At 44.7% G+C, this 15,000-nt stretch overlaps 2 protein-coding genes across 5 annotated transcripts in view; both read right to left on the bottom strand.

Moving 5' to 3' along the window:
- Positions 1-4,628, bottom strand: part of tox4b (TOX high mobility group box family member 4 b) — a 10,161-nt gene extending 5,533 nt beyond the window's left edge. The window contains exons 1-3 of one of the 4 annotated variants that reach the window (XM_048236335.1): positions 4,547-4,628; positions 2,071-2,142; positions 729-998 (exon numbers count right to left, since the gene is read on the bottom strand). In XM_048236335.1, coding sequence (XP_048092292.1) covers positions 729-998; positions 2,071-2,142; positions 4,547-4,552 — 348 coding nt within the window. In that variant the 5' untranslated portion in view covers positions 4,553-4,628. The other 3 variants (XM_048236334.1, XM_048236333.1, XM_048236332.1) reach the window with 3 other exon arrangements.
- Positions 4,629-6,061: 1,433 nt separating this feature from the next.
- The window catches only part of LOC125289472 (solute carrier family 12 member 6-like), a 34,280-nt gene continuing 25,341 nt past the window's right edge, over positions 6,062-15,000 (bottom strand). Inside the window, exons 20-26 of the mRNA XM_048236341.1 lie at positions 14,413-14,608; positions 13,026-13,195; positions 12,465-12,596; positions 11,361-11,468; positions 9,812-10,137; positions 8,261-8,394; positions 6,062-7,620 (exon numbers count right to left, since the gene is read on the bottom strand). Of these exons, the coding sequence (XP_048092298.1) occupies positions 7,529-7,620; positions 8,261-8,394; positions 9,812-10,137; positions 11,361-11,468; positions 12,465-12,596; positions 13,026-13,195; positions 14,413-14,608 (1,158 nt within the window). The 3' untranslated portion in view covers positions 6,062-7,528. The remainder of the gene's footprint in view (positions 7,621-8,260; positions 8,395-9,811; positions 10,138-11,360; positions 11,469-12,464; positions 12,597-13,025; positions 13,196-14,412; positions 14,609-15,000) is intronic.

A 15,000-nucleotide genomic window follows, 5' to 3' on the forward strand; every position in this document is an offset into this window, starting at 1 on the left:
ATGATATTCTAATTATATGAACATATAATTATATACATATATTGGTAAGGGGCAGCAACCCTGCAAGCAATATTGGCTATTTAAGCTATATAACTTTCCATTGCCGGCAAATTGACCTTTACTTTTGTGCCAGTGTATTGGAACTATGATAAAGTATCATTGGGTTTTGTTGGTTCCTGTGTGTACTGGCGGCGATCTGTGTGTGTGTGTGTGTTTGATAATACTACATCAGGTAATTGTTTGTAGGCTGCAGTACAAATGTACGCTGCATGTCTAATGTATTGGGTTTTTGGCAACACCCCCTCTTCAAATTTCAATCGCCCCCTGACTGGGTCGGGTCTGGCACTGACGCAAGTTTCTTGTGTCAATAAGTCAACCAAAACAAAACTGATGGTCTAGATTTCCCAGGTCAGAATGGAGAGCTTTTCAAATTTATATTATTCTTCTCCGCACTTGAATTAATCTGTGTAAGATCTTTGCATGGACACGTTTCCCCATCAAATCCACAGATGCAGGGATCACTGCGCCCAGATCGTGCATGGGGGAGCAGCGGTAACGTCACCACCTTACAAACGGTTAACCTTGGCTTGGTTCCCAAACCCACCGTTTTGAGTCTCTGTCGCTTTCGATAAAAGTGTCTGCTAAATACCAGTCAACTTGAACTTTAACCAGCCCCCTCAACCCTCTACCCTACCCCGGCCCCCTACAGATGCCACCCCACAGCTCACCATGCCCAGGGTAGACCCCAGCAGTGTGCCACCACTTTGCTGCCCCATCACCCCGAGGCTAAGGTGCTCCAGGCCCTGCGAAGGGTTGTTGACGAAGGTGGAGGCGAACGAGGGGTCGTCGCCACCAACCACCGCGTTGCCGTGGACGCCCCCGGCGGGGCCGCCGTCAGACAGCTCGCCAAAGTCGGACACGCCCAGCGCCGTGGCCGGATCGAGCGAGATGGGCGGGATTTCAAACTCCTCATCTCCCAGGCTGGGAGTGTGGAATGTCTGCAGGTGAGAGAGAGAGAGGGACTGTTTTTAGCGACAGAGGAAGAGTAAGAGGAGAGGAGACAAAGGGAGAAAGAGAAATAGAAGAAGAGAGGAAATGGAATGGGGGGAAGGAAGGGGAGGAGAGAAGAGAGGAAATGGAATGGGGAGAGGGAGGGGAAGGGAAGGAGAGAAGAGGAAATGGAATTTAAGTTCCTGGAATCCAAGGGAAGGAGAGAAGAGAGGAAATGGAATGGGGAGAGGGAGGGGAAGGGAAGGAGAGAAGAGAGGAAATGGAATGGGGAGAGGGAGGGGAAGGGAAGGAGAGAAGAGAGGAAATGGAATGGGGAGAGGGAGGGGAAGGAAGGAGAGAAGGAAATGGAAAATGGAAAAAACATATGGAAGGGGAAAGGGAATTTAAAGGGAAGGAGAGAAGAGGGAAATGGAATGGGGAGAGGGATTTATTAAAGAGAAGAGAGGAAATGGAATTATTTAAAAGGGGAAGGGAAGGAGAGAAGAGAGGAAATGGAATGGGGAGAGGGAGGGGAAGGGAAGGAGAGAAGAGAGGAAATGGAATGGGGAGAGGGGAAGGGGAGGAGAGAAGAGAGGAAATGGAATGGGGAGAGGGAGGGGAAGGGAAGGAGAGAAGAGAGGAAATGGATGTTATTACAGTAGATGCCATTAGATATTTTTTTGCACATGATATCACACTTACAGGCATATTATGTGGCCACACAATGCAGTTTTGAAGTCAGACAGGTTTAGATATTAATGATCTACATCCACATTAGTCATTTTAATATACACAAAACTACAAACTGGCAACATGACAGCTTGGCAACAACATAATTGTAATAGACATGGAGTGATACAAATGAATCATCTTTATGTCACCAGTGTACAATTTCTCTGCAAGTATGGCTGTAAAATGTCATGTCTACTCATATGACAAACCATCATGAATCTGATTATTTCATCAATAAAATCTCTGTGTGCATCTCATTCTACATAATTTGTGCGACTTTATTAACTTATTGCAGACATAACCCTGTAGCAGAGACAGCAAACAACACTGACCAGACCATGGCCTTACCTCAGAGGAGGAGAGGAAGGGATGATGGCCCTCTCCGGTGATGGCCAGGTAGTTGTCACCCCCTCCTGGAAACTGCAAATGCAACAAAAACAAATGTCAGCTGTGACAATGGAAAGTTTCATCATCAAGTTAGAGTGTAATTAGGGAAACCACTTAAGGGGTTAGAAAGGTTTGTTGTTGTTGTTGTTGTTGTTGCTGACATGCACAATAGGCTAAGGAGAGGCCAAGACAACAAGCTGCTGAATCGTTTAAACAGTCTTTAGTCAAGTGTCTCCCAACTTTTAGATAAAGACATGGTTAAAAATCATTCTACGTGGAACAGCACGAATGCAAAATACTGAGTGACACTCAAAAGCAGTGGCATGCCCTTGCACGGAGGTTCCGTGGCGTCACCTTACTGCCGACGTCAAATCCGTTAAAAGGCTGCGAGTCAAGGAACTCGGGGTCGCCGGGTTGTCCGGTGTCCTCCGAAAGGTCCGCGTAAAAATTCAGGTCCATGTCGTTACAGGCGCTTACTGAAAAAAAGGACTTGCGTGGACCTGAGAGGGATTTTGATAACCGTTGTGATGATAACGTTACATGTGTAAAAAGAAAGTGTATCTGTCCATTACAGCTCGCACTTGAATCAACGATCCAGTCATTCGTGCACCCAGGAGGTGACTGACACTGTCCAGAGTGGGTCACGGTGCAACGTTGACAGATTTTTTTTTTTATCGAAAGTGGTGGTCGACTTGGCTGTACACTTTGTGACGGGACATTATCAAATGACACACATGGTTTTGCTTAGCATCACGCATGTCCATGGCCTCAGTTGCACCAAAAATAACCTGTCCTACCCGTTAAGTTTTCCCTCATAACCATGCCTGACGCACACTGCAGTAAGGTTAGCTCGATTTGCCTAGCCTGCTAGCTGCCTTGATCGAATCCCGTTATAGGGTTTCGAGGTCGAGGTCCTTGCTCACTATCGCACCACCCCGAAACCCATTAGACATGTATGGAAATGCCGTATCAAACACTAATACTACAACATTAAAGACATGTCAACGGAGTATCGGTAAAGCTGAAGCGACTAACGTTACCACTGCAGCCTAGTCAATTTGAATGACATCCACATGGAAAATAGGTCTACAGCAAAACCATCGTGCATAAACTGGCGTGTATACTAGACGAAAAATGAAGTGCTTGCATTGAAGTATCTGCCGGTGTACAAAATTGCGAAACTATTCCCCAACTTCCCTGGCATGCAGAATGGGAAAAAACCCATGGGTTATCGGTCCAGTCGAATCCCAAAGGTTTCCCAGCCGTAGTAGACAATGCCCGAGGTGCCTCAATCGAGTCCGTGCTATGGATGTGGGCTTAGGAACGTCCTCAAGGGGCACACTTGCCAATTATGTTGACCCCCACAACGCGGTTGTAAAGTACCTAGTATATTAGCAGTGGATACAAAACAATACATCAATGTAAATCACACAAGAGTGTTTGACGCTCGAAAAACACACTTGATCATCGACTTTCCGTTCCCCCCTGTCATTTCAGTGTTGTGGTTCAGTCCATTCAAGGCCTGGCAAAGTGCACAAAACGCCCCCTGAAATACGAAACGCGTGTGTTTGGTTGATTAGAGGGAACATGCAAAGAAGTAGGAAACACACTAAAAGTAACATTACCTACCCATGTATCCCCAATCAGCTTTCAGAATACTGTTTCTGAAAACAAACGCAGGCCTCGATGGCGTTACGGCAGACCCTATTTAAAATGTGCTACAGAACACGTTAGCCTACTTGACAGCGACAACAATAGTAGACTACTCTCGCTCACACCAATGCGAGTGTCAGTAACGTTAATGTGACTGTCAGCTGTTGATCGACCCCAATCAAATGGCCAAACAGCTAATGTGAAACCAATTATAGTCAGAGGTAAGCTGATAATTTCACTGGCATGATAAAACAGTCACGTTAATAGGGAGAAAGGACAGGAGATAAGGTTTCTGCAGGGGTGACATGTGATTAGAAGCTAAAGGGACAATGAGATGGTTGGCTAAAGAGTCAGCTGTGCTTTTCATTACCGAGCCATCCTGACTAACTTAACGTTACAGTAGTTTCACTATGCACTGCTCCCAGGCTAGCTACATAAGCAGCTAGCAATTTAACGCAAGGTCCAGCCAACTATTCTGGCAACTACCAGTATATATCTAAAAAATGTAAGTTGAATGTGGAATGTGTTTATAGTATAGCAATATGAACAGTATGGATATGGAAAATTCGCAAGCGAACTAGCTGCAATAATAAGGAAGTTGGGGTATTAGGCCAGCTAACCAGGCTGGCTAGCTAGCTTTCAGTGTGGTTAGGATTGTTTGAGTGTTAAACTTCACAGCGAGTACACCTCTGAATGGTACGGTACGGACCAAAACGTTTGGTTTTTTGAATAAACCACAGATGAAAGACCTCTATTTAATAACTTCCCACGCTTTTCTTCTTACCTCCATACTCGCCCTGATTGATTTGAGTTCTGTCTCACCACTTCTCCGACCAAAGCGGTTCTCGTAAAAAATCACAACATGGCAGGAGTTTCCGGGTTGTGTTTTCTAACGGAAGTGACGTACAACCTGTTCTCGATGCAGCCAGAGTAGATGTTTTTTTGGTATGGATAGTGTACTACAACATAAACTTCTTCTGGATGGTGGTAGATAGAAAATGTGACAAATATATTCGCCAGATTTTTCAATTTAGAAAGATTATTATATCAAGGGGGAATTATATTGGGGATCTTGCAGGGGACAAGATCCAACATAGTAAAGTGTTCTATTTCGTGAAAAGTTCATCTTATAATGCATAAAGAAGTAAAATTAATGTGTGTTGATATAACAACACACCCTCTACCACTCTCACCTCTGACAAGATATGGAACTTGAAAATGGAATAAATTTAAAAGACTCTTCAAAATGATGACACTGTTAATCAACAGTCCCTTGATGCCAGATTGTTTTCTTAGAGCTTAATCTCAGGACACTGTTGTCCAAAAAATCCCCCTGGTAGTCCCCTTAGATTAGGCCTTATATCAAAGAGGATTAAAACACACAGGTGTCACCTTGCAGTTCCAGTAATGTCTCTTAAAGGTACAGCCTCTGATTGCAATCTCGTAGCAAACATGTTTCGTGAAATCCAGCAGATTCTAGAGCTGAGATCTCTCTCTCACACACACACACCTAAGTGCCTTATTAACCCCATCCCTCAATCTCACTACAAATCCATGACTATATTCAATTGTGAAATAAAGATATAAGGATACAGACAGCCCATGAACATCATTGTGTGCAGTTGAAGCAAATGCAAAAGCGTGACTGAGAAAATATATGAAACGTTAATGTGTATGATGTTTTTGAGCATGTTGCTCTTCAGACTGCTTTTTTATATTCAAATGTTATGTTGTGAAAAGTGTATGTAATAATATTCCTTCAACTTTCTGTGGTGGTAATGGTAACTGGGCTTCCAAGTAGAAGCCTGAGAGTCATGGCTGCCACTGCTGTGCCTCTGAACAAGGACGTAACCCTGCGTTGGGGGGGGGGGGGGACTGTCTTGCAATCGTTTTCTCGGAGTTGCTTTGGATAAAAGTGTCAGTTGAAATTGTAATGTGTCATGTCATTATACTTGGAGAACTCTGGCCATTTTTCAGATGTGTTTCTTGAGGTCACCGAGTAGGTCTATTGTCGGTACGGAAAACAATTGGTGCTACCTAGCTCAAGTTGCTGCAGCCAACAACTAGAGTGGCCAGACAGTGCTACACTCTGTGGGCATCTTTGTTTTTGATTTTCGAGAAACATGGGTCTATGTGAAAAATTGCCTTTCAGTTTTCCTTTCAGACATCTATGGAAAGTTAGACATGGAAAGAGCTATTTCTGTTTGGATTTCGGGAAGTCTTTGAACAACCACCCAAAACTTATGCAACTCTATGTGTGTAAAAACAGATTAAATGAATAGACAATTAAACCTTTGGATTTCTTCACAAAATTGGTTTATTCCCAGTTTTCAAGCAGTTGTCAATATTCAACTGATGGCATTAAAAAAAAAGATAAAATCTGGGACATCTTTGTGTATATACAAGCCAAGAAACAGAAACAAATACAATCCCTGCACATTAAATGAACAACACTGAGACAAGAAGGTTAGTGGAATAAAATGTCTCCTTCCCACTCCTCTGTTGAGTTGAGTTCACAAGCGTTGCTGTAGGCAGCTGATACATACGCATGCACACACACACACGCACGCACGCACACACACACACACACACACACACACATACACACACACACACACACACACACACACACACACACACACACACACACACAGCAGGAGACACCAGGAGACGATGGCAAAGGAGGTATAGTTTTGGTGGTGGATTGGACAGCACAGGACCGCAAAAGTGTCAAGCGAAGAAAAAAGCAGCGCACAAATAACTTCGCCCATTATGGATTCTACAAGCAATTACACTACCACACACTCACTCTCTCTCTCTCTCTCTCTCTCACACACACTTTGCAGACCACAGTTTGAACACTTAACATCACTGAACAGCATGCTTTGTGATGGTCCTCTCTATAGTGGTCCAATGTGCAACAAGGCCAGATCTATATTGCTACAACACTGTTACCCTTTTCAAAAAGGAAATTTGCCCCCTCCTGCCCCTTGCCTTTTGGGCAACACACACACACACACACACACACTTCTTCTTGATGACCATGCATGTGCACAGAGCTGACATGATGGATCGACATATACTACTACCTTCAAACTCGCTCAAACACACACATATGGTCACACCAGGTCCAATATCAAACCTACTGAAGCTACTCCTGAGTCAATCCAATGGAACACAATCTCTGTTCCACTGTGTTTTGTGTGGTTTAAACATTGGTCCACGACACCGCACTCCATAGATACCACACACACAGACACGCACACACTAACACACTATCCAACTTGTGTTGTCTTGTCTGTCAGCTCACAACTGGTCCCTGATTTCCCTTTCAATCTTCAATCTCACTTTCAGTCAACTACTTTTGATGATACACTCATGGGCCTATACATTCTCCACCACACACACATACACACACACGCACACCCACAGGTCGACAAAGAGCACAGAGCACTCAAACATTGCACTCAGACACTGCTTGTTTTGAGGGGGTGAATTGGAATGAGATGTGGATTGGCTTTTTAAATGTTCTCAAGTGGTCTAACAAGGAGTGGTAGAAGGAGAGGGAAACAATGGCCAAAAAGTTATTATATACTAGCTGGTGGGAGTTGCAATAACAATGGCCAATTAAATGTCCATACTGAAGGTTGGGGTTTTGGATTGTTTGGAGGAGGGAGGGGGCATCCATCTGCTAGCAATACCTCCCTTTCACCCCCTCACTGTTGGCAAAAAAAATATTTGGAAACATTTCCATCTTGCTGTTCAATCAGGAGTAGATGGTGATGACCTCACTTCCTCCTCCCCTGACCAATAGGACACGTTCCAGCCCCTCTGTGAGTACCTCCAAAAACTCCATGTCTGAATGGGTCAGTCAAGGATTACTGAGTGACATCCAAGCTTGTAGCTACCAACAGGGCAGAGGTGTTCATCAGTTTGTCCAAAGAGAACATCATTACCATTATAACATATAATAATATACGGAGATGGATACAGACAAATAGAAAGATGCATATTAAGGTCCAGTCCACATTAATTGAGTAAATCTAAATATGCATAATTATTTATTTGATTATTTCTCTGTCCACATTAAAACACTGAAAACAATGCTTTTTTCGAAAATTATCTCTGGGGTAGATAAATCTCAAAACATTGGGTTCACGTTGCAGTGTGTACACATGTCATTTTGTATCTGTGTCATGGCATGTGGTTATAAAAGTTAAATAAAAGTTAATGTTCCAGACACCACCAACAACAAACGCTTCTATGGCGTGTAAGTGTTCTAGTGTGGATGCAACAATTTTGAAAAACTATACAAAAGCTATTATGTGGTGAGATCAATTTTACTTAATATATACGTAATTCTATTTGCCCGGCTTAATGGAGACACAGCCTTATATACACCTAACTAACTCATCTAAATAATAGTATTGAGAAATAATTTTAGATTGGAATTACAGGTAATACAAATTAATGATGGTGAAGATTTGGTGAAGGATACAGTTCTCATCTCCGTCTGGGTTTCTGGGTGGACCGGGCATGTTGAGCAGGACCAGCCGAGCATCATGGGACTTGTTGACGATGACCTCATTGAGCTTCACCGCAGTGTGCATGCGCCGTACGTTGGATTGGTCCCTGGAGGTACAATTAGTGACCAAATGTTATCTTTATTTATAAACACATTTAACTAATATGTAACAGATAGATATAAACTGGTAACAGGTTGTAATAACCAGAAGTTACAATTTAAATTTAGTTTGAGCTTGAGTCGAGTTCGCAAAACAGAATGACAACTAAAAACAGATGGGTTCTTTGATGAAGTGATGTTTAAAAAAATGCTGGTGTGTCAATAGAAAAATGAGAGCTGTGTGTCTTTCTACAGGTGTGGTGCGTGTGGGTTTTGTAAGTGTCCTCTGCTATAACATATTGTAAAACATAGAAACATATACAGCCTGTCATTGTCCATCGCAATGTTTGACTGTAGACATATAGGCTGAATAGAAGCCAATTACTAATTTGAACCCCTACCCCTTCCACTAGAGTTACAAGTGATATCCTTATCTACAAAATGGGACATAATGAACCTTTATGAACCTGCAGATAAGCAGGGAAATGCAATACATTTGCTGCTAGTCTATTTTAATACGGAAATATGTGTTGCAACGACACAAATGCATATTCTATTGCACGTACATTGGAGTAAGGTATTCCAACAGATTGAACAATATTTTACATGATTATTGTGAGGATATAATAACATTCAAGGGCTTCTTTCCATGCAATCGTAGTTAAGTTCCCCGTGTCTGCAACGCATTCAAGGACATGCCAAAAGTCCTTTGTTGCGAAGTGTGGTCTTAAAAAATCTTCATTTCAAGGGCCATGTAGCCCTGATACTTCATCCTACTACTCAGTCCAAAATGAATCATTTGCCAAGCCGGCATATCACCAGTACAACCCTATTGTGTATGAAAGCACAACGTTTGCAAGAATGCTGTAAACCTTTTTTAGACTTTTCTGAAAAAGACCTGAAAAATGGTTGTGTGTGTGTGCTTGCCTATATTCTCTAAATGTATTGTGTATTCTCTGTGTGTGTGTGTGTGTGTGTGTGTGTATGTAAACTCACGGCCTGATGCTGAGCATGTCTCTGAAGCTCTCCCTCTCTCTCTGTGTGTGTGTGTGTGTGTGTGTGTGTAAACTCACAGCCTGATGCTGAGCATGTCTCTGAAGCTCTCCCTCTCTCTGTGTGTGTGTGTGTGTATGTAAACTCACGGCCTGATGCTGAGCATGTCTCTGAAGCTCTCCCTCTCTCTGTGTGTGTGTGTGTGTGTGTGTAAACTCACGGCCTGATGCTGAGCATGTCTCTGAAGCTCTCCCTCTCTCTCTGTGTGTGTGTGTGTGTGTGTGTGTGTGTGTGTGTGTGTGTGTGTGTGTGTGTGTGTGTAAACTCACAGCCTGATGCTGAGCATGTCTCTGAAGCTCTCCCTCTCTCTCTCTGTGTGTGTGTGTGTGTGTGTGTGTGTGTGTGTGTGTGTGTGTGTGTGTGTAAACTCACGGCCTGATGCTGAGCATGTCTCTGAAGCCCTCGGGCGTGCTGCAGCCAGAGTGTGTGTAAGTTTGCGTCTGCGTGAGGAGGACCCGCTGCGCCCTCTCTTTGGTCCAGGTCATGTGCACCCGCTGGTTCTCTGCCCCTGTCGCTCCTCCTCCTCCTCCTCCTCCTCCGCTGCGCTCGCTGCGGTCCCCACCTCCTCCTCCTCCTCCTCCTCCTCCTGATGCTGCTGTTGCTCCCGCTCCGCCTGAACATCCATCTGTGTCGTCGTCGTCGTCGGAGCCGATGCTGGTCAAGCGCAGCATGGAGTTGCGGTCCTTCACCAGCTGAGCCTACAGGTAACACGATTACACAAACACACGCACAAACGCACACACACATACATACATACATACACATACATACATTCACACACACACACACACACACACACACACACACACACACACACACAAACGCACACACACATACACGCACGCACACATACATTCACACACACACAAACACACACACACACACACACACACACACACACACACACACACACACACACCACAGGATGAATTAGCAATTTGTGACAACCTCCCAAAGTCCACGGCAGCTACTTTTTGTCTCTTTCCCTCCTCTTTTTTTCTGTTCTTTCAAAATCTCACTGTATTCCTTTCTTCAGCTCTTCCCTGCTCTCCTCCTCCTCTACTCCCCTCTCTCCATCCTCCTCTCTTCCTCTCTCGTTCTACCTGTCTCTTGTTGTGGTTGCGGGGGTTGGTGTAGACTGCCTCTGTCTTCGGTATGGGAGAGAGATACACCTACGGGGTGGACATACACACCATCACTGACCACAACACAGCACTGGACACTGGGGTACCGGTTCTCTAAATGGACGGCAGTTTCTCTTTTGTAGGGTCAGAAAAGGAGAAAATCAATATTTTTATCTATATTTACTTATATTGATAAAAAAAAAAAATTCTCATATATATTCTGACTACTTCTAACTAAGTTTTGCCCAACAGCAATCTTGAAAACAATAAGAGACTAAGTTAAGCCTGCTCTTACCCTTAAAAATTATTTCATATGGTCAACCAAAGCATATACACATGTTCACACACATACCTATGCACAAACACAGACACTTACTCTGACAGACAATCACTCGGTATGCTACGCTAGTGCACAGGCTACTGGGAGGCTATGCACTTACTTCATCAAGGCTCCAGCGCCCTCGCTTCAATGAGAGAGGCACGGTGTGTGTGTGTGCGTGTGTGTGTGTGGGACAGGAACGGAAAGGACATTTAATTAATCAATCAATCTCCCTTTCTTTCTCAATGTCTTGAATGAATAATTCAGACCAGCAGTCCCGTACCAAACGCATGCATTTAGAGTAGCTTACAGTAGAGGGCGTCAATCGCACAATGGTCAACTCTCCATCTCCAGATTTAGCACTGCTGTTGCCACACCCACAAATAGCACAAATCAATCTCTCTCTCTCTCTCTCTCTCTCTCTCTCTCTCTCTCTCTCTCACTCTCTCTCACACACACACACACACACACTCCTCACCTCCTTCTCGCGGTCGGACTTGGAGAGACGCATTTGCCGGAGCATCTGGCAGCGCTGCTCCATCATCAGAGTTCGCTCGTACGTGTACGCACTGATGTCACTGTCATGCTGCAGGGATGGAGGGAACAGAGAGGGGAGAGAGAGAGAGAGATAGATAGAAAGAGAGGGGGAGCAGAGAAGGAGGGGAGAGAGTGAGAGAATGCAGGGAGCAGAATGGAAGAGGAAGAGAAGCGGTGGATGACAGAAGAAAGGGAGTACAAATGGGTAGAGGGAAGAGAGAGAAAGAAAGGAGAAGAAGAAGAAGAAGAAGAGGAAGAGAAAACGGAGAGAGATGAGGGGGCAGAGCAGAGATGAGGGGGCAGAGCAGAGATGAGGGAGCAGAGCAGAGATGAGGGGGCAGAGCAGAGATGAGGGGGCAGAGCAGAGAGGTGGAAGTGGGTGAGAATGAGAGAGTGATAGGAAGAGCAAAAATGAGAGAGAGAGAAGAGAAGAGGAGAGAGAGAGAGAGAAAGAGAGAGAGAAAGAGAGAGAGAGAGAGAGAGAAAGAGAGAGAGAGAGAGAGAGAAAAAGAGGAGAGAAGGGAAACAGATTTGTGAGATTTCCTTCAACCATTTGACAGTTTCACTGTTCAACATTAGGGCCTGTGTGTGTCCACCAATCACATTTTTTTGCGCTCATAGCTCCCTCAGCCTCTTAAGAGCCTTTATTTTTGGTAGGTTACAGTCGTCGTGAGAGAAGTGACATTGACGAGCCCAGCGCTGTTCTAAAACTTGAACAGATTTAAACTTCGAGCGCTCTGAGCACTGCAGGAAAGTAAACGGTCAGCACCGAGAGCCTTTTTCCGCCGAGGGCGCCGAGCTCTGTGAATGCTGAGCGCTGTGAATGCCGAGCACTGTGAATGCTGAGCTTCATAGGATTTGTATAAAAAATAGCCACCGTCGGCGCAAAAAACGCGATTGGTGGACACAGGCCCTTAAGGTCACAGATATGCCCGCAAATGTGAGTGCAATAGGATGAAAAGCAACATCGGTGGAGTATGTGAGATCAGGGTAGGAGAAAAAGTGTGTGTGTGTGTGTGTGTGTGCGTGTGTGTGTGTGTCTTACCATTTCCACCACCTCCACCTCGGCCTCTATCCGCAGCTGGTAGAGAAAGGTGGCCAAGTCCTTCTTCATCTGAATGGAGTTGTCCTCCATCTGAGCCACTGTGAAGATCCGCATGGCACACTTACGCCACACCTGACCCCGCACACACACATACACACACACAATTACTACACTGGATATGATCACATACACTCATTGAACAAACATGACCCCACACACACACACACACACACACACTTCTATCTGCCCCCCTCCTGCTGCAGTATGTGACCTTTAATTGGTGTAGGGTAGTCGCACACACACGCATACACACACACACACACCAGCACAGAAAAATGTATTAACAAGTCCCCTCCTACCCATTACCACACACATTCCAGTCACAATAATACAATACGGATACAATCTTGTGCTTTTCTGCATGCACACGCGCACACATACACACAGAGCTCTCCTTGTCCACCTGTGACTATGCAGGAATGGCATGCTGATCTTTGAGCTGCCTACACACACACACACACACACACACACACACACACACACACACACACACACACACACCTTGTGCTGGTGCAACAGGAAGGGGAGCAGCATGAGCATGCCTCCGTCATGGACGATCCACCAGACGTCGATGGTGCCCTCGGTGCAGGGCTCGCTGCTGGTGGGGAACAGGGAGATGTTCTTGGGCACCAGCAGAGCCAGGTGGGCCGCTGTGGTCACCCGCACCGTATCTGAGACAGGGGGGACAGGGAGGAGAGAGAGAGAGAGAGAGAGAGAGAGGAAGGAGAGAAAGAGAGGGAGGGGGTGAGAGAGAGAGAGAGAGAGAGAGGGAGAGGGGGACAGTAAGATGAAAGGAGAGAAAAAGAGATAAGGGAGAAGGAAAAAAGGGAGGAGTAAAGGAAAGACAGAGAGAGAAAGAGAGACAGAGAAAAGAGGAAGAGAGAAAAGGCAGGGTAAAGGAGAGAGAGAGGGAGAGGGGAAGAGGAAGATGAAAGGAGAAAAAAAGAGAAAGGGAAAGAAAGAGGGAAAGGGAGTAAAAAAGGGGGGAGGACAGAAAGGATGAAGGAAGGGATAGAGTGAGAAGACAAGAGGGCAAGAGGAGGAAAGGAGATAAAGAATGAGATCGACAGAAGAGGGATTTCCATCAAGCATCTCTTAATCACGGATCTAAAAGGGGATCTAGGCCCTTTGTTCTGCTGCCAGATGTGGGGTCAGTCCATGACCACGGAGTTGGCCTTCATGCCTCCTCTCTTTTCTTATTTTCCGTCCTTCTCCTCCCTCTCTCCTCTTCTCCTCTTTTCTCATCCTCCATCCCCCTCTCCCGCCGTGACTCCCTAAACAGGTTTCTATCCAACTTGTTAATGTGCATTTTAGATTAGATTGGATTAGATTCGATTCAACTTTACTCTCATTTAGCAGGGTACAGGTACAGAGCCAATGAAATGCAGTTGACATCCAAGTGCAGGTAGAGTACAGTATTCTGTGCAGTTATGTAGACGATACATAGATACGTAATTATACAAAAGTGTATATTTAGATAAATACAGGTTTTCCACATGACATGTCTACAGTGACATATAAGGAACATAGAGGTTATGTAATGTATAATATTTTAACTATTAAAGTAAGAAATCCTGACTAGAAACCAGGGCTCAACATTAACGGTTGCCCTTGGCTACCAAATTTGGTTGGCTTTGGCAACCAAAACCTCATGCCTGGTTGCCAAGCTGACAACCACTTTTTAATCACTTTTAAAAGTTAACGTTGATCCCTGCTGGAGACGCTTCAAATGTGCACCCAAACTCCTAATGTGCATAGAAATCTAATTTGTTCCAGGGAGGTGGATTAACTCTCGATTCACATAAGGTACAACGCGATTCAAATTGATAACAACAATCAATTTGCATATGTTTATCATTCACAATTTATTGCATTTGGCGTGACTCACTGATGAAGGTCTTCCAGGACTGCGGGTCCTCGCTCTGTCTCCAGGCGAGGGGCCAGCCCATGACTACAGTGTTGGGCTTCATGCCGCCCAGGCCGCTGGACTGGATCATGTGGCTGATGCCCTCGCGGGGCTTCTGGGCCACGATGCACTGGCAGAAGCCCTTCACCCGCTCCTTCTCCATCAGGTGCTTCAGAGTCTGACCGGCGGACGGAGGGATGGATGGATCGAGGGAGGGAGGGAGGGATAGAGAGAGGAAGGGAGAGGATTGGAGGGGAGGGAGAGAGTGTGAGTGCGTGAGTCAATTTCATTCAATTTTAATTGTTTTGTTAATATTACATGTTATTAATATACACTAGTTAATATGAATTTTAATTTAAAAAGCTTGTTGTGTCTTCCATGGCTCACGCCAGAGAGAGCATATAGAATCTGAGGTGTTAACCATTGACCTGACAGTACTTTCCATTACGTTAATATTGTTATAAATATGCAATAATTTATTTGATTATAAATAATATAACATTTTAATAATTTACTACTATTTTCTTACCTGTTTATTAGTTTAGTTTGTAGTCAAAACATGTTCTATGT

The sequence above is a fragment of the Alosa alosa genome, chromosome 24 (assembly GCF_017589495.1).
Source record: "Alosa alosa isolate M-15738 ecotype Scorff River chromosome 24, AALO_Geno_1.1, whole genome shotgun sequence".
In the NCBI taxonomy this organism is placed as follows: Eukaryota; Metazoa; Chordata; class Actinopteri; order Clupeiformes; family Clupeidae; genus Alosa; species Alosa alosa.